This window comes from Melospiza georgiana, chromosome 6, assembly GCF_028018845.1.
Source record: "Melospiza georgiana isolate bMelGeo1 chromosome 6, bMelGeo1.pri, whole genome shotgun sequence".
Classification (NCBI taxonomy): domain Eukaryota; kingdom Metazoa; phylum Chordata; class Aves; order Passeriformes; family Passerellidae; genus Melospiza; species Melospiza georgiana.
The window spans coordinates 33,069,165-33,088,422 of record NC_080435.1 but is presented as its reverse complement, the minus strand read 5'-3'; the positions used below and the strand labels follow the sequence as shown (position 1 = coordinate 33,088,422).

The 19,258-nt window shown below is 36.9% G+C and overlaps 1 protein-coding gene across 4 annotated transcripts in view; it reads right to left on the bottom strand.

The window, feature by feature from the left end:
* FMN1 (formin 1) overlaps positions 1 to 19,046 on the bottom strand; it is a 172,260-nt gene extending 153,214 nt beyond the window's left edge. For 3 of the 4 annotated variants that reach the window (XM_058025796.1, XM_058025799.1, XM_058025798.1), the window contains exons 1-2: positions 18,936 to 19,046; positions 6,344 to 8,345 (exon numbers count right to left, since the gene is read on the bottom strand). In XM_058025796.1, the coding sequence (XP_057881779.1) occupies positions 6,344 to 8,243 (1,900 nt within the window). In that variant the 5' untranslated portion in view covers positions 8,244 to 8,345; positions 18,936 to 19,046. Of the gene's footprint in view, positions 1 to 6,343; positions 8,349 to 18,935 lie in introns of all 4 variants that reach the window. The other variant, XM_058025797.1, reaches the window with a different exon arrangement.
* Between the last annotated feature and the right edge of the window lie 212 nt (positions 19,047 to 19,258).

Below are 19,258 nucleotides of genomic sequence, written 5' to 3'. Positions count from 1 at the left end.
ACTAAACACTAACACAGGTTGCACAGACAGGTTGTTCAGTCATCATGCTTGGGGAAATTGAAAAATCTGCACACAGGCCCATGCAATTTGCTCTTGGTGATCCTGCCTGAGCAGAGGGCTGGACTAGATGATCTCAAGTGGTCCTTTCAGCCTAAATGATTCTGAGATTCTATGATTAATTCTCTCTTCTTTTTTCTTTTAATTCTTTTCTTACACCAGTCTCTTAATTCTTAACTCCTTTATAGCATCTTCAAAGAACATTTATTCTGAATAAGATCGGTTTTGTGAATCAACAAACTCATGTATATTACTTTCATGTGAATTACCTGTGAGAAACTATGCATCATCTTTCCATATGATCCATATGCAAACTTGCTTCATGAAGTGCATACTTACTGTGGACAGAACGCTATAGCGCTTTTAAAATGCTAATTAGCAATTCCCTGAACCACTTCAATTAGAAAAGATATTTATAAACCTTTCCCTTCCCTATAAAAGGAACATCAAAAACACTATAATGTAATCTGTCTCCTGTTATAAGAGCCTTCAAACAGTGTTTTGTTTATATGAAACTTCATTTTGCAAAACCATGGTTCAGGAACACATCATAAAGCCTTGTTATTGAATCTCTCTTGGTTGACTATTTGTCCATTTTCAGCTTAAAGAGTGAGTTAAGTTAGGAAAAGACAAAATAATATTCCAATATTACAATACCTTGATATTTATTATTTTTGCTACCTTCATTACATATCTGGAGTGAAAGGTTGCCTGTATTTTTCAATTACCAGTCTTCTGGCACTGGCACTGCAATAGATTCATTACCATGTACTTAATGATAATATATATCCAAACAAAGCCAAAACTAAAGCTTCTCACATCCTGCTACTTTAATGCTGGAAATTTAAATGGATGTGTAGAACTATAGACTGTAAAACTGCCATATAGTAGAATCAGAGTGTTCTTCTTCACATGGAAGTAAGCCATGTTTACACTGCAAACAGAAATTAATGCAGGAAAACTGGGATAACCCAGTTTTAGCATGCAGTTGAAAGACCTAAGGAGTAGGGCAGCTCTTAGAGGACAGATATGAAACAGCATTTTTCCAGCCACCAAGGAGTGAACTATCAAACAAAGTATCATTTTGGGCTTTTCACTCCCTTCAAGATATTTGAGGATTAAAATACAATCTTACACCAATTTAATAATAATACTTATTCAAGTATTTATCATAGAGTAAACAGTTCTTTATAGGTTAAACTACTTTTATACTTTGAGACTGCAAAGTTGGTCTGCCAGGGATATCCATTAGCAATTGGCACATTTCCAAATGGCAGTGTGTAATTTTTGACAACCATACAAAGCTACCAGAATGTTTGTTTTCAATTATTTCTAATGGAAAGTGAACTGCTGCCATAAAATTCTCATTGGCAGAAACAAGCAAATACAACATTCTCCATCTAATAATCAGCAGGGACAGGGATAGATGCATCTACAATTATATCCAGAATATATTGCAAATAACTCCTCGGTAAAGATTTTTAACTAGTCAATTAAAGAAAATTATTTGAGAAATAACAAAAAAACCCAACATTTTCAAGCATTTAGGATTCCTTCCCTACAACACAATAAGCATTATAATTTTGAAGACCTTAAATCCAGAACTCTACCTCACTTTTCTTTTTCTTCCTCCCTGTCTTCTCTGCATTTTCAAAATTTCATGATACTGCACACTGACTTCATGAAACCTCAGCAAGCCAGACAGATTTATAGCCACAATGTACATTGTAATGGTTAAAGTTTCTTTTGTAGACTTTCCCAACAAAACAAAAATAGAAATTATCTTGTCTCTTATCTGCCATGTTTTACTTGTATTGTGATACTCCATAAATATTCTCTATCACAGCCAAGGTAACACTCTCTACTCAGTCTTGGAGTTCCCCTCTCTCACTTGTCCTCCATCTCTTGTTCTTCCCACTTCAGTATTAATAGCACCCACTCAAAATATCACAGTCCCTCCATATCTTCATCCAACTTGATTCTTCTCATTTCCCACTCCTGACAGCTTCTCTTTTAGCCAGTCCCAGCCAGCCTTCTGGCTTCCATTTTTCAGCTGCAACTGAGATTTTTGGGGATCAAATGATTCCCTGCAGGAGGGGTGGTCTTGCCACTTGTCCTTTCTGCCACACTTGCATGTCCTCCCTCACCCTAGCAGTGGTAATTGTCAGCCCACTGTGAGCTGTTCAGCTCACTCAACCTGCTAAAGCTACTCACCTCCCTCCTTGCTGGCTCAGTTTTCAGCTTGCTTAGTGATTTAACTCAAATTACCAAAATGCAGGAAAAACACCCAAGTTGTTGCAGAGACTGGGGGGAAAAGTGAAGAGAGGAGGCCTTCAATGGAAGAAGGAAGAGAGTAAGAAGAGAATGGGCCTGTCTTTTCAGCCCCATAAGTCTCAGCCATTTTACCTGACACAAACCTTAATCATTCAGTTCTATTCCAAGTTTGCTTTCGTTTCTTTACAGTCCTACTAACTTTGGATTTCTGTGTTTTCTGGGTATCTTCTTTCTTCACATCTACTAGATACCAAAAATGAGCATTATTCATTGGCTGGGGATAGGGTAAAATCCTTCTCATTTGCTCCCTTTCTTGCTTGCACCATTCTCCCTTGGCAGATTTTTATTCTTTTTTTCCACATTAGGAGTAAAATATATATCAGAAAGTATGGTGAATAACCCTTGCCAGTCACTGTCCTGGAAGCTGTGTCATAACCAGTGATTTTTAAGTTTTCTGCTCTGAATCAAATTCACTTCAATAACTGCTAAAAATTACCCTCATCTTCTTTCTCTAACAGGCAATACTTAGTATAATAGTATATTGATGTCATTCAGTACTAAATTGATAGAATAGCTCTGAAAATCTTCTCCCTAGTTTTTTCTAGTGCTGTAGAAACTTGAGAGAGAAGCAATGACAGTAACTAAAAGGTCTCAGAAAATCTTTCCCTGAGAAAATGCATCTGTTATTCAGATGTATTGAAGATATTTTCAAAGGCCTCTCCAAGAATACAAAAGCAATACGTTATATTAGAGTAGAAAAAATTTCATACAGAAATGCAGGAATTATGCTTCTGAGGATTTAATAAATGTCATTCTATGATAAATTTTAGTGCTTGTACTTCTGGTTTTGCTGCTTGTAACTGAGCAATTTATCACTTGAAAGCACTAAGTTATTCTAAAGCTTTTTCTTAGAATTTTGATAATTCAAATAGAAATATTGCATGCAAATACAAGAATTTTGATTCCCAGTCCCACCTACAGAGAAAATTGCCAAGTAATTATTGTTGAACTATAAATTATTCCCAGTTAACTATTAACTTACTAAGAAGAAAGCTGTGGCCTATTCCCATGGCCAATAGTTGCACTTCAACAAGAAGATCCAGTAAACAGTACTTTCAAATTAACTACTAATAAAACTTTGTGCATTGAAACTATTATACATGTGCCATATATGTATCTATATATCTATAAAGAAACTGAATTTGAGAAAAAATGGAAGTACAGAAGTCAGGCACTGTGCATTAGGTGCTTCAGTTTTGACTAAAGGAATATTTGCCAATTATTGATAAAGTCTGAAGAATCATGATTCTTCACAGATGACAAGAAAAGAGAATTAAAATTATGTGTAGAGCTGTATGATGAGTCCAACTTCTAATTTAAACTAATAAATTAGAATACCTAACTAATTAATGAAATTTTCCAAATACAAAGTTACATGGGTAACAACAGCTTCCAAAAGCTTTTCAGGAAGAAGTAGTGCATACTATGACAGCAATGGAACTTTGAAAAGATATACAAAAGGCCATTATTTTTGCCATGAAGCAAATCTTTCAACCAACCCGACTGATAAAAAGTTGACCAAAATTATCCATAATTCTTAGAGTCATTGTAGATACGTACACAATTTAATAACTGACTGGAATTGAAAGAAAACATTTCACAGTAACACCCCACTGGAGACAAATCTGAAAAATAGTCTTGAACTCTCCTCTTCACACATGGGAGGAATTTGATAAGAATCAATCTGATAAGAATTAAAGGAGTGCAGGCTTATAACTGTAAATCTTAATATCATTTACATTAAGTAAAATTGGAGGCACATAATTTGTCTCACTGAACTACAGTCAGTTAGTTATAATTCATGTATATTCACAGAAGAGTGGTATTCCACCCAAATGCTCTGTCAAGATGAACGATTCCACCCCTGGCTCAGATGGAAATGGAAGTCATTATCCCAGATCCAGAGACAATCTACGGCATTATATATGCCAGAAAAATAGGGAATTTTTCCTTAAAGTCAGAGATTTTTCTGACATACCAGTAATAACACTAGCATGCAATCATACTTGAAAAAAAAATCCCACAAAACAAAACAATAACAAAAAAAGAACCTTGTGATATTTTCTGTCTGTATTAATGTTGCCAGGTAAATGTAAACAAGAACTAAAATTGGGCTTGTTTGCTTTTCTTCTCTTCACAAAGATGTTTCTGCTTAATAGCCAGGATTTTCAGCCAACAGATGCCATTAGTATGTATGTGTGTTGTTTTGTTTCTTGTAAAACCATTGTGGGTTAAGCCCAGTAGGAAAATAAGCACCACACACACTCATTCCCTTCCTCCTCCCTTTCCCCATGTGGCATGGGGGAAGAGGCATGGAAAAACCCCAACAACTCGGAGTCAAGATAACAAACAAAAATTTTGTTTAATAAGTGAAAGATAAGTAGAAAAAGAGGGAAGAAAAAAATGAAACAAGTGATGCTACAGCAATCACTCACCGCCTCCCATGGGTAGACTGAAGCCCTGCCAGGTCCCAGGCAAAAGATGGCTAACCCCTCTGAAGCCCCCTCTTTGCACTTTTATTCCTGAGTATGACGTTATGTGGCAGGGAATTTCTCTTTAGTTAGTCTGGGTCATCTGTCTGCTTGTGTCCCCTCCCAGCCCATTGTGCAGCCCCTGGTCTATTCACTGGGGGGATGCAGAGTGAGAAACAGAGAAGGGATTGATGCTGTGCAAACACTGCTCAGCACAAGCTAGAACATCCCTGTGTTATTGAGGCTGTTTTCATCACAAATCTAAAACACTGCTCCATACAACCTGCTGTATTGAAAATTAACCCTATCCCAGCCAAAGACAGTACAAGAGTACAGCATAATAGGTACAGTTCCACATCCAACAATTCTAAATGATACAATAAGTTAAAAAAACCTAATGTAAAACAGACAGAAAAAGATTTTCTGTGCTACTTTATTCTTTAAAGGGGTGAAATCGCTGGTTTTGTCAGCTAAAGCAGCTCACCAAAAGGTACAATGAGTACAAGATGTAATGAGAGGGGTAGGACAGCACAGCACAACAAGAACAAGAAAGGAATGAAAGAAGAGCGTAGCACCCACCTTTTCAGCCTTGTCAACTCACCAAACAACACCTTAAATTTGATTTAGTCTTGAGTGGAACTAGCACAACTTCTAGAAGTATCAGGCATAAATGCAAACCTCATAGGCAGTACTAAACACCCTCTGGCTAAGGTAATGGTTTCACATCCCTACACACCTCCCATTTTGGAATCCCCCTTTTGTGTCACTTTGCCAGCCCCCCTGTAAGACAGAGGGACCAGTCTGAGCCACACCTAAATCACTGCAGAATTAGGTCCTACAGCCTTCCCTCTCCTTAAGTTAAAAATGAAGAGTATAGATGCTGATGATCTAGCTAACAAAAATAATTATGCATTTTTACACAGTATATCTTTATAAATAAACCCATGCACTCAAATACATTGTAACAGGACTCCTGCATGCAATCATTTTAAAAACAAGCCTTTTCTTACAGAATTTACACCAACCTTGTAGCTAAATGGTCAAAGCACCAGTCCTATACTTTTGGCACTGTAGAAAATATTCAGAAAATATTCTATCAGTTCAGCCAAACAAGCAAAAAGAACATATTGGAGAATAAATGTTACCATAACACTTTGAAAGACTAGAACACAGCACAGGAAAAGCAGTAAAATAAGCATGTGAGCTTTTTTCATTTCATACAGAAAGATTTTCCCTTAACTTTGGCTAAGAGGTCATTCAGTAACAAGACCGAAAATAAGCTGTCAAAAAAATCTATCTTGAAACATTTTATAGCTGTAACCCAGTCTGTAAGTAGTAAAAAATAGTTTTTTAAGTAACACAGTATTTATTATTACTAGCTAGTATTAAAGAAACCCAAAGCAAACAAACCCAGAAAACCCTCCAAGACTTTCATGCTTGGTTGATTCTATTAGTTTAAAAATATGTGAAATAGGACTGACCTGGACAGAAACTCTGCTGTGTCCGAGTAGTTAATTTTTCTTGCACAGCACACTTTTCAAAATGTCCAGCAGTTGCATTCTGATGTAGGCCCCGCTGTCTGCTGGCAGATCCCAATTCTCCAGGATCAGAAAACTTCCGATAAAACGGTGGCTCCAAATCACTGAAAGAGAAGTTTATAGCCCCGTGCCTTCCATGGCCATAGTCACTGAGCATGGGTTTGTCCTCGGTGCTCTGCGTTGGCAGCGGGAGGATCCGGTGGTGCAGCTGCGGGCTGGGCAGTCTCGGAGATAACGGAGAAGGAATAGGTGACATTTGTTTTTGTGTATTAGATAGCGGATATGAATTACTAAAAACATTACTCACTGCTGCTAATGGGGGTGAATGCAGCCTTTTCTCTTCCAGTTTAAGATTATTACTCGTCTGAGGAATATCAGGACTTTCATTTACAGGCAAGTTCAAAAATAAATGCTTGCTGTTTCCCCGGGATACCGTGGTCCTTTTCTCATATGGTGAGCCTGGCAGGTTTTTGTCTACTCTTGTAATTTGTTGCAGTCTCTTCCATTCCGCAGCTTCATCTAAACTGTCGCTCCGGATAACTTTCAGAAGAGCTTTATTAACTGCTCCCACAAGGTTGCATGACTCATCAGTAATGTGCACTCTCTCTGCTTTGTACTGCAAACCAGAGCCGTCTTCCTCCTTTTCCTGCAGCACACTGTTATTAGAGTCTCCAGTAGCTTCATCTACAGAGTACACATCACTTCTTGATATAACCTCGTTATGTGCTCTTGTGAGAACAGGAGAAATGGTTTTGTTATCTCTGTGAGAGTCAGGCAAAGACTCTGCAGGGGGGTTGGTAACTTTTTTAATACAAGTGTCAAAATCCTGGACTTCAGCAAGAATTGTGATTCCTGGTTTCTCCTTGCATACTGGCTCAGCATACTTGCTACTTTTCAAGACTTCAGCAGCTGCAGATTTACTTAATATCTCAAGTTTGTTAGACAGACTGTAGTGAGATGAATTCACCAAAGTGGTCCTCTGTTGTACCTTGGTAACTTCAGGAATGCATTCTCCATTATCCACTGCAACAACATCATTGATGTCTTTTGAGCTAGAACTTGGTAAGTCAGCATCCAATTTCACAGCTTTGTTACTCTTAAGAAAATATCTCTCTTCTATCCACCTCTCTGGTTGTATTCTATTGTCTACTGGTAAATTGTCCTTACCTTTTACTGTTAGCCAGCTGGAAGGAGAAAAGGAGCTGGGATAATTCCTGGTAGAAAGTCTTGTGGAGACCATCTTATTTTTCCGTTGCATGTCTTGTGTACTCAGTAAAAAGAGATGTTCATGTAATTTTTTTCCCTCTTTGCGATGTCTGATCTCCTCAGAGCTCTCTTTCCTTCTGTATTTCCTCATTTTTTTGTGATTCAAATTGTCTCTCTTTGTAGAATCCAGTAGTAACTCCTGCTGACGTGTAAGAATGGAGTAATTACCACCTTTAAGTTTTGGGACTCCGGAAACATCCTGTCGCCTTTCCTCCTGATGTCCTGCCTTAAGGTCCGGAATATGATCAGAACTCAAAGCACTGGATAGCAGGTTTTCCTTTTCAGCAGTCAGTTTGTACATTTCATTGAGAAGGTCTTTTGTGGTAGTTTGCTTGAAAATAATAACTCCACAGTCTTTATATGGGCGTTCTCTCAGGGCCATGTCTAACCTCTCCCTCACTTGATAGCAGCCACAGAAACTCTCACCCGTTCTATCCAGAGTTCCAGAGCCCATGTAAGTAAATCCTGTGACCTCCCCCTTTGGATGATAGAAGCTGATGTAACAAAGCTCTGTAATGGGTTTGTGCAACAGGAGGATGGTATGTGTGCCTTCCATTATGCTTGCCAAATTAGTCATTCATTTAAATTATGTTCTAAGTGTTCCAAAGCTTGGATGACATAGCATGTGAGGCAGGGAATGGACAGAAGGCATCTGACTAATCTTCAACAATAATATTGTCTGCTGGAAAAAATAAAGAGAAGCCTGTCAAACTTGATTATGGCAAATTTAATATGACAAATAACAAGCCAGTAGAAGCACAATCTTCTCTCAGTATTTTCTGATACAAATCTTTTACCTTGAAAATATGACACAAAAACAATGACATTGCTAACACTCACAGTTGGAGTCATAATCTTTTTATATCTCTCATACATCACTCCCCTGTCTCCAGGGTTCTCAGTCAATGCTCTTCCATCAGGTAACAAGATGGTCACTAAAACATCCATTTCAAAGAGACCTTACTTTTCAATGGTGGAATCTCTTGCCTTCTCTCTGTTAAAAGTTAACTTGCTGTTGAACATTTACTAAAAAGAACCATTCAAGCATGCTTGTTGCGTTTTTACTCAGCACAAGAACCAGCATAAGACCATCACAATGTAATTAAGTCTCGCTGCTTTATTTATAAAGAAAACATTTAGACAATAAAAAAGTTTGAATATTTTCTTCTTGTACTATTTTGTGGAACTGCCAAGACATCAAGAAAAATTGGAATAACAAAAAAAAAAAAATAGGTTCTGCTGTGTGCTGGACATTTTTTCCAGAAGGATATTGTATTTTGAGACACAGTATTGAAAGCTTTGCTGAGGTCCAAAAATTTACAAGTTTTGTATCAGATTTTATTATGCAGACTTAGATATAATTTTATAATGATGTCCATAAATTATTATAAGTAATTAGTGAAGACCAACTGTAAGAATCAAGCACCATCTACCCAAAATATCTTCTCAATAAGCAGTCATTTATTGTAGTAATTTAATTGCATCTGTTTATAATGTTCTCTAAACAGTTTCAGACTTTCCATTTACTTTGAGTAGTATCATTCTTCGTGCCAGGGAAATTCTTTAAATGTACACAAAATCCTTAAAGACTGAGGAGATATCTGTCTTATATTAGTAACAGGTAAGAACTTATATTAGTAACTTACTTATATTAGTAACAGGTAAGAACAATGAGAGCTCATACAGCTCCATTAGAGCTGTATGAGCTCCTTAATTGTGCTCACTAGGAGTTAACAGTTGAGTGGCATAATTCAGAAAACTGTTCAAGTATAGAAAGTGGTAGGAAATCTGCAAAATATTTAGTCACTACTTTTCTTGAAGACTGACTCAGTAGCTAGAGACCCAGACATTATGATCAAATTTACTATCCTCAAATGACATCTATGATATCACCAGGTTCAAGTCATCCCTATTCTGTAGAGCACATTATTTTTGGTAACATGCACAGGTTTGGGTTGGGGTTCTTTCTGTGACAAAAGATGATATGTGTAAATAAGAGAATTAGCTAGCCCTTGTCTTGGCTGCACAGATTTGCTATGCCCCTCCCAAAAACCAAGCAGCTCCTCCAATCTAATCGGAGTTCTGAATCGTTACATTACTGAAACATGACCTACAGCTCTCTTTGAATCATATTGCAAAAACGATTAAATTTAAAAGCTCTTTTTTAGGTAGAAATATACAAATTTACCAAGCTTTCTTTTTTTTTTTTGTAAACGGTTATTATCTTTGAGCAACAAACTTATGCCAGTTTGAACCTAGTATAAAGGCTACATGCTATTAGTTATCTTCTTAGTTACACCAAATAAAACAATGGGCATACACACATTGACACATTAAAATGTAGAATCGTGAGTAGAGCATAACTCCTTGTAAGGAAAAAATTAACACAGGCTTTGAAATTAAGTATTAAAAGTCAGTTATTGGGAAAAAAACAGTAATAGTAACAAGAGCAATAACAGAAAGGGCACTTTGTTATTATTAGGCCAATGTCATATTCTGTACCAAAACTTCCATGGATTTAAAACATTATTTGATACAATGCACAGCACTGTTTACTGGTATTTTGAAGCTGATTTCTTCTAGCAGATATATTTATGACCAAGAAAACATTTTAACTTCCTTGCCTTCAGAATCTTATTCTACCTTTTTTATAATCTTCCATCAGAAAACAAAGATAGAAATGAACTCCCTGGTCTATAAACAGAGGCATTTTAAGAAACTATCAGGAGAATTCTGTCAAGGAAAGAAACTGGTAAAGGACTTTCAAATGTTATTACAACACTCATCCTCAACTTTTCTGTTCACTTTGCAATCTGTTTATAAAATTGTATCTATTGCAAACCTTACTATAGGGAATGAAATATTGTAAAATAAAGTCACATTCAGGCAAAGCATACAAGTTAAGTAGAAATCCCATTATTCCAAGAAAACTTAAAATTCTAACTACAGAACATACAACATGGAGCGATGAAAGCAACCTTCAGCATCATTGCTAACTTTCTCTATGCAGCTTTCCAATGCATAGTAGCAGAGCTGTGGGATTCAGGCTGTGAGGAATACTGTTTCAAGGGAAAAACACCTATGTAGAAAAAGCTAACAACTGGAAAAAACTGGAAGTTGTTAAATAGGCTGCTGAAAAGCAAACCTGCTCTGCTGATGGATTTTCTTTCAGTTTAACAATGACAAAAAATATCACAGTGGTCTTCAAAGTCTAATGCCAACACATCCATTCATTATGCTGTTCAAAACGTGCTCCTAAAAACCCAGAACCCCATTCCAACAGCTCCTTTTCTCTAGCAGGACACATAATTCCCTTCTCAGCATGACAGATGGCCTTCCTCCTTTCTTTGATACTTAAGTAAGCCAGAATTGAAATGCCTTACTTTCCCAGCTCTCCCTAATTCCTGATTGTTACTAGGTGACAACCAGTTTCTGAGCACACTATGACACACGTTCTGAGCTATATAGCTAATTAACACATCATATCAGCAAAAGCATCGTAAAGGTAGTAAAAATGTGAACAGACCAAGGCTTAACATCACAAGCTTGAAGACAATGAAATGAGATTACCATAATATTTGTTTACTGAGCACAACTCTGATAGAGACAAATAGAGATAAACACCATCATTTTCTTCTCTTGCCTAAAATCTCAAGTTTCTCTGAGGTTCTTTCAAATTTTTATTAGACTTAAAGATATTGTCATTAGAAAGAGAAAGCTTATAATATCTTAATGAAGACAAACTATTACAGCTCCTTCCAGCAGCTTTAACATAAATAAAAATATTCCATAAAGAACTTTCTAACTCTAAGTCTACATTGTGTTTATTGGATTGTGGCAAAACCAACAAAAAAAACCCCAAACCAAACACCACACATAAAAATACCAACCAAATTTAGAGTATTTAATTATTTGTATAATAGTTTGAACGATACTGCTTATTGTTAGCAATAGTAGTTTAAAATACTGCTCTTCACAACTTCACAAGTACTGAATTACACCAGCAAAGAGAGCATTAAGGAATATAAAACAGAGTCTATGCCAGACAGGAAGCTGCTTTATTAAATTTCAGATCTCATCCAACGGCACAAGGGAAGTATTAAAGCATATTAGAGTCCTGCCAACAAATTCAGATGAAACAGAAATAACCCAAAACATAGGGTGGAAAGTCATTAAGTCAATCCACAGTGCAGACCTTTGTACACCAAAACTAATATCTAACCATAAATACAATCTTTGGCTGTGTCATTCTGTTCAATCTAATCCAACACCGTGAACCAGGAAATCGAGGACAGAGTACATAAATCTGAAACCCAGATCTCTGAATACATCATCCTTGTGATCCAAAGATGAGGAAATCTTCAAATTTCTTCAAAACTTCTTGAAACCAAAAACCACAATTTAACCAAAAGATAATTTACATGAGGCATATGAAGTTAATTAAAATCAGGTTTAAAAGTTTCTGGCTGGAGTGCATAATATGATGATGCCCACTAGGAGCAAATACATTCTCAGTAGCCAGAGTGCCCCATACTTCTTCTGGTACTTCATAGATCACTGTCTCGTTTGACATAGCTGCAAACATGCATATTATCTTCTTAGTGTACAGAAGATGGATAAAAACAGTGATGGTACTTTGGGGTTTAGAACTGATATTCACCTTTTTCAAAGAAAAATGTATATAATGTTTGGCTAGTCAAATATAAAATAATAGATGTATTATTTGCACCAACAAGTCTCAAAACTGTGTTCCCAAAAGGAGTCTGACATGAAAATTCTCATACCTCTGTAGCCTACTCTGTTTAGCAAAGCAATATAATATCTATCTTTTTCTGGCACAACTGCATCAGCAAGTTAAAAAAAAAAAAGAAGTTGTCACACAACATGTCCTCATGAAACTGTTTTTGGAGTCAACCATACCACAAAATTGTCCAAAATCTGTTTGTCAAAGATGACTAATTTGCAAGAATTAGTTTCCAAATGGGATTTCCATCACAAACTCACCCATCTGACTGTTTAAGAGGTTGCTAATAAAAAAGTCTGCAATGGATATTACAAATATGAAAAGCCTTTAATGTAGGAAGTCCAGTAAGTAGCAAACCAGCAGACATTAAAGCAGAGAATGAGCAAAGGCAATCTGTACACCTATCTTAAAGAAATAACACAGCAACAGCCTGTTTGAAACAGACTATTTCAAGAAGTACAGCATTTAAACAAACAAACAAATTTCTTCTGCACTTCAGTCAGGCTTTTACACTCTCCACCTTGCTCTTAGACATTTGGCATGGAAAGAACCAAAAGAGCAGATGAGTCAATCTTGCTTCTAGGTTGGTTTATTTTTTTGACTACAACAGAGTTTTCTGACTGCTTAAGAGGCAAACTGAAAGGTAAGTACCACTAAAAACATTCCTTATACTGTCACCATATGTAGAAGCCCAAACTTATAATTCAAAGTGATGCAAAAGATCCTTATGAACAAGCAAACAAACATTACCCCAAACACTTTGATGGTAAGAAAACCTGTAATTAGCTCAGCTGGTTAGAGCATGGTGCTAATAATGACAAAGTTGTGAGTTCCATCCCTGTATGTGCCATTCACTTAAGAGTTAGACTCAATGATTGTTGTGGGTCTCTTATAGTTCAGAAAAGTCTGTGAAAAAGTATTTTGCCAAATCTGGAGATTTAAATAAATATTACAATTATTTTGTCTATTTTAAAATAATTGCAAGGTTTATTCCTCAACAGCAATCACATGGTATACTGTGCTTTACTAATTTTACATCAATATATATACCTCATTCAGATAAATAACTCTACCCTACAACATCCCTACATCCCTAACACCTTCCCCCTATCCTTTGGACCTAAGATGAGCACTTATGAAGTCTTATAACTTAAAATAGAAAACTACTCGATATGTGTACAGAGGATAGTGGCTAACATTCAGATGAACTCATATAGTTATGTAAAAAGTAATTAGAGGCAAGAGGAAAATATCTTTTGCCTCAGGTCACAGATGTCTTAAAGAAAAGCTGCACTTATTAATTGTCAGCTGATTTGCAAGCAACAAAGAAAGAAAGAAAGAAACAAAAAGCCATACTAGACCAGAAAAGCTACTACAGACAAACTATTCACATTACCTAAAACATAACTTTTACATATTCCAGCACAAAAATATTATTGATAAATAAATATACTGATAAAATATATTATCAGAAAAAGTAAGATAAAAAAATTTACATTTACAGTGAACAAAAAGACACAAACTTGCAATAACATATTTGTACATGTCAGACTTGGGTCATAAACTGCGCACATGACTTTTTCCAGTTTTAACCCAGATAGATAATACCCCTTACAATAAAACACTTTTTCTCAGTACTTGATCAATGGGTAAGTCTTACAGGATGCACAGGAACTTGTTTCCACTTCTGGCAGCAACTATAGGATATTGCTACAGGAAAATAACATTAATTAAATAAGTATTTTCTAAATAAAAGGATCATCTTGTTAATCTTTGTCCAAAAGCTTTAATCTTGCTTGTTCAAGTAGCCAACTCTTCAGCAAGAGCTGCATCTTGTTCTGTATCGTATTAATAGAATCTTTAATTTCCTCAAACCAAGAAAGAACATATTTATTTATTCAATTATTGAATGCCCATGCTTGTTAGTTTCATGGTGATATTTAAATGAGGCATTTAGCCTCTTAGATCAGTGGTCTTTCACCAAACATCACTTTCAGAGACTTATCTGGCCATATATCCTGAACTTTAAGCCCAGTATTCAGGGAAAGCAAAGTAAAAAAAAAGGCTACACTGCAGCAAATGGTTGAGTTATTTCATCAGCAAGAGAAGAAAATACAGCTGCAAAAAGTTTGGACTAATCACAAAATGAGGTGCAAATCATAAGGATGCTTCCGTAGTGAAAACAAGAGAGAAATTGAATTTAAAGAATAATAACAGCAATTAAAACCTCTCCCATAACAACATTTTATACCTATAGAAGGACTCCTTCACAAAATACAGCAGGTTTTGCATACATCTTTCTATAGTTAAAGGTCAAAGACTGTCCCACATTAAGTTTCTAAGAATCAAAAACAATTTTCTAAAAGAATGTATTTGACAAGTTACAAACCTATTTTTAATTATGCATATTTTTCAAAAAATTATGCAGTGGTTGAGAATAAACTCAATCATATTTTTAACTTTTCTCCCTTGAAAAATTTTAGTGGTCTTGAAATTACTTTAGCCTTAAGGAATGTTTGGCTATTTCAAAAATTCTAACAATAAGTCAAGTTTTTAATACCTTGGCTGTATGAGATAAAATGGGATGTAATGACTTGGGATGATAATATTAACACTTCAAAGCAGAAAGTATTAGATCGGAGAACTATGGTTGCCTTTGTTTTCCTCATTCCAACTTTTTGCTAGTAGCATGTCATACAAAGCTAAATGGTTTCAAAATATGACCACAACAAACAAAAATTATAAACCAAATTGCTAGGAGAGATAATAGATTTTCAAAAGGCTTGGTAAAGAAGTAGGCACTGGGTTTTAGATATACATTTAGTTTGCTTTGTCAGTCCCAAGTGCATATCATTAACATTTTTAAAAGTCTTGATAATGGTTAGCTGCTTATATGTCAATGTAAATTTCTTGGTCTGCTCCCTATCATGGAAGATTGAACACAGAATTTTTATTAAATTCAGCAAGTCTGTCAACAGCAAATGTATTTTTACCAATAAAAATATTTTAAAATAATGATAAAACCCAAATTAGTTTAAGATTAAACAGCTTACATAAATCCCTCATAGAAATTCGAACTTATCAACAATACAACCCTCATTGGGAAAAGAAGCAATAAGATTAAAACGTGAAGAAGACAGTATTTCAATATAATAAGCTTAAAATACCACATCAAGAGAATGAGTAAGAAAAATCTCAACTTAAATCTTGATATAAGAAATGCCTATTTTACATCAAGATTTCACTAGTGACATTTATATTAATCTATAAGACTTGATGACTCTTTAAATGGGGGACATTAGCAATTGGATATAAAGAATTTAAACATCTGTTTTAGTTTTCTAAGGGCCCAACTCAACAAAATGTGTATGGCCTTGCAGAGATAATCAGCTCTCAACTATAGCCCCACAAAACTGGATTTAAAGCCAAGCTGAAGGTCCAAAGTAATGACTGGAGGTTCAATCATCCATGGAAAGAAATGGTAGTACCTGCCTGGCTAGGAGACAGTGACTTGGATAAGAGCTCATGCATCACATTTTGTGTGCTTTCTTTCCAGCTTCTGAGCCAGAAGTGCTGAGATATACATATTGTATATTTAGCTATAGATACTGTATCTCTACAGGAAAGAAAAATGACAAATACTAATCAGGAAAGATGCAATGAAATTGCATAAGACTAAATGATCATGGCAAAAAGAGCCCTTCCCTTGGGTTTCTTGTTACAGGCAGATCAAAGCTCTATAGGCTCCACTGTCTCAGAGGAGGTTTGAACTACTCTGAGCACTAGACATTAAACCAGATTTTTTCAAAAATCAAGAACGAGCTTGGGATTTGTCATTAAAATATTATTGCAGTTTTTGCACTACTGTCTCTAAATATGGGGAAATAAACATTAATGGTCATAACCAGCAACTATAGCAGTGACATGACTATTAACTAAAAAATCAGGGGTTGTCATCAAGGAATAATGTATAAATATAATGTATAATACATTATATTTAATAATTTATACATTATTTATACATAATAATGTATAAAACATGCTGAAACATTAGAAACAATTGACACTTGGTTAAGGTTCAGATTCCATTGAGTTATATCTATTTGTTTACTCCATGATGGCCAGTTTCCTGCATTTTGGTATTCCTCCTGATGCCTAAACCCTAATGGAATATCCATTCAGATTGTATATCTTTTTAAGTCATATGAGATCCAAGCTAAAAGAGGAAGTAATTTTATGCCAAAATAGCTAAAGAAAAATTTAAAGGTGAGAGATTTAGATTTCAGGAAGATTGCGTGGAGACAGGGACGCAAACTAATTTTTGGAAACAGCATAATAAAGGCACATTGAAAAGTTGGATGCTTTTAACAATAAAACTCATTCAGTACTATAGGAGCAAAAAGCCATTCAACCCTTGAGCCTTAATCAAGACCTCTGTGATTGTTCTTGCTTTTTTTTTTTCTCTACTCTTGACTACTGTCTGGAAAGTATTATTTGGATTTAATTGCAAAGGCTGCTTTGACTTTTGGCTCAATTTCCAAACATTTTATATGTGCAAGTTAAAGCAGAATCAAAGCCTCAGAAAGGATGACGTTGTTAAGTGATAGTGTGAAGGCCCTAGGCCTTTTCCTAGGTAAACATAAAACAAGGACAACAAAAAAAAAAAATACCCCAAACCCAAAACTCCCAATGAAAGATCAAAACCACAACACCCTCAATGTCCACCCCCTGCCAAATAGTTCTTCATATACCAGGCAGAACTGTTTCTTCACCACCTTTTTATATCCTGACAAATGTTAGTATAAAGCTGAGTTCATTACCTTGGCATTTATTTTGAAACCCAGCCATTTCCCATTTTTCCACTTCATATTTGCCTACATCTTCCACTTTACAGACAGAAAAATCTGAAAACAGAAATTGAAAGGAAAAACTTCAATTTCCCGGAAAAACCTGTCTTGTGAAAAAAAATCTCTATAGAGATAATAATCTTTTAGCTATGCCTCTATTTCAATCTTACCTTCACAAGATGCAAAATATTAGAGAAACATTGTCCTTTTGTTTACGACATGATTAAGTCACCCATGCCCATATAGCTCTACCCCCTACACATACATCCATTAAGAAACCACAGAGGAAAATGCATGTCCATGCCACTTGACTTTCAGTGAGATAGGTTCAGCTCAATGGAAAACTTATTTCTATTGCTCACAACATGTTTGATTTCACACCAAACTCCAACTTTCTGTCTTCAGAACAGTCTTTCAAATTAAGTTGATGTTATGCGCTGACAGTTTTTTTATAGTAACATAAAAAGCAGTTCTTTCTTTCACTCTCCATTTAACACAACCTTGCTAAACTGCTTCTGCTGAAACTTACCAAAACAAGCCCATTCCACCTGCAAGCACAGTCCAAGCTACCCAAAAGGTGAAAGTGTCACAGCATTACATGGAATTGGTTTACCTAAACTTCACAGGAATACTACTGATATACTTGTAGAACTATCTTTAAATGTGCACATATTAGTTTAATGATAACGCCTGCAAGATATTTCTACATGTAAAATGATCATTAAAGCCATCCTGAATGATTCAAAGGATGGGTGTAAAAATTAACTAAAATCAGGAACTTATTCAAAATAACTTCCTCTGTAATTTGTCAGCAATTTTTAAAATTGGCTGATTTTCTGTGAGGCTACAAGAAAAGAACTCACTATGATTCCTGCTACACACTTGAGAAAACAAGTATCACAAGACAAGAAGACTGTGGGACAGCCGGAAGGACTAAATATACACAGCTCCCAGACCAACTCTGTCTGTAGTATCATGATGTGATTTAATATTGCAGCTGAGGAAAGGAGACCGTGCAAAGCTGCAAGAGAAGGGTTTCTCCAGAACGTCAGTATCTGTCTTCTTCCTACGCATAAAAGACATTAGCAGATGTCAGCATACAAATGCATTCTAGCTCAGTTCATCAGTAACAGTTCATCAGGCTCATCTGCAATGGTGACCCCTATAAGGTTCACAGCCCAGAGTAACAGATTGTCTGAGCGCTGTAAATATTTGTCACGTGTTTCCCACTCATCTGCCCTCCTGAGCGCCCGAAGGTATTTGCACACATCAAACGCTACAGAATTATAACAATCTGCGTTCCCCGCTTCACTGTGCCTATCCCGCACACCAGGCTAGAAGAAATCGAGGATAGTTTAAGAGTCATTTTGGGCGGGGGGAAGTAATCCAGATAAATTTATTTTAATAGCGCTGTCAGGAAAGGGGGAGGGAGGAAATCTACGGACTTTCTTCGGACCGCAAGAGAAACTAAGAGATCACAGCTCTCGTGATCCCCCCGGAGCTATTTAAAAATAAGCAGCCAGAGAGAGGACGAGATGCTAATGACAACCAAACACATCCCTTCCCTGCAGTCCTGAGTTAGTGGTTTTATTTTGTAATCCACTCGATTGCGGCAGAGCCACTGCGGGGAACCGAGCAGATGGGCAGACCGGGGGGCAAGCGAACGAAAGAACATTACCTTGCGAGAGGCAGCGCGCCGGGCGGCGGGGCTCCTGCAGCTGTTCGGGGTGCCGGGAAGGACGCGGGATGCCGGGCGGCCGCGGGGCTGCCCCGCGCTATTCCGGCCGCCCCCACCTCCTCCTCCTCCCCGGGGCCGCCGCCGCCTCCCGGGGCGCTCCCGTTGCGGGGCGCGCGCCGCACCGCTCCCTCCCGCGGGGCGGGACTGACGGCCCGGCTGGCCAATGGGCGGGCCGCGCGGCCGGCCACTGACCAATGGGCGGGCTGCGCGGCTGGCGCGCGCCGGCTCCGCGCGCGGTCCGGCGGCGGCCGCGGGTCCGTCCG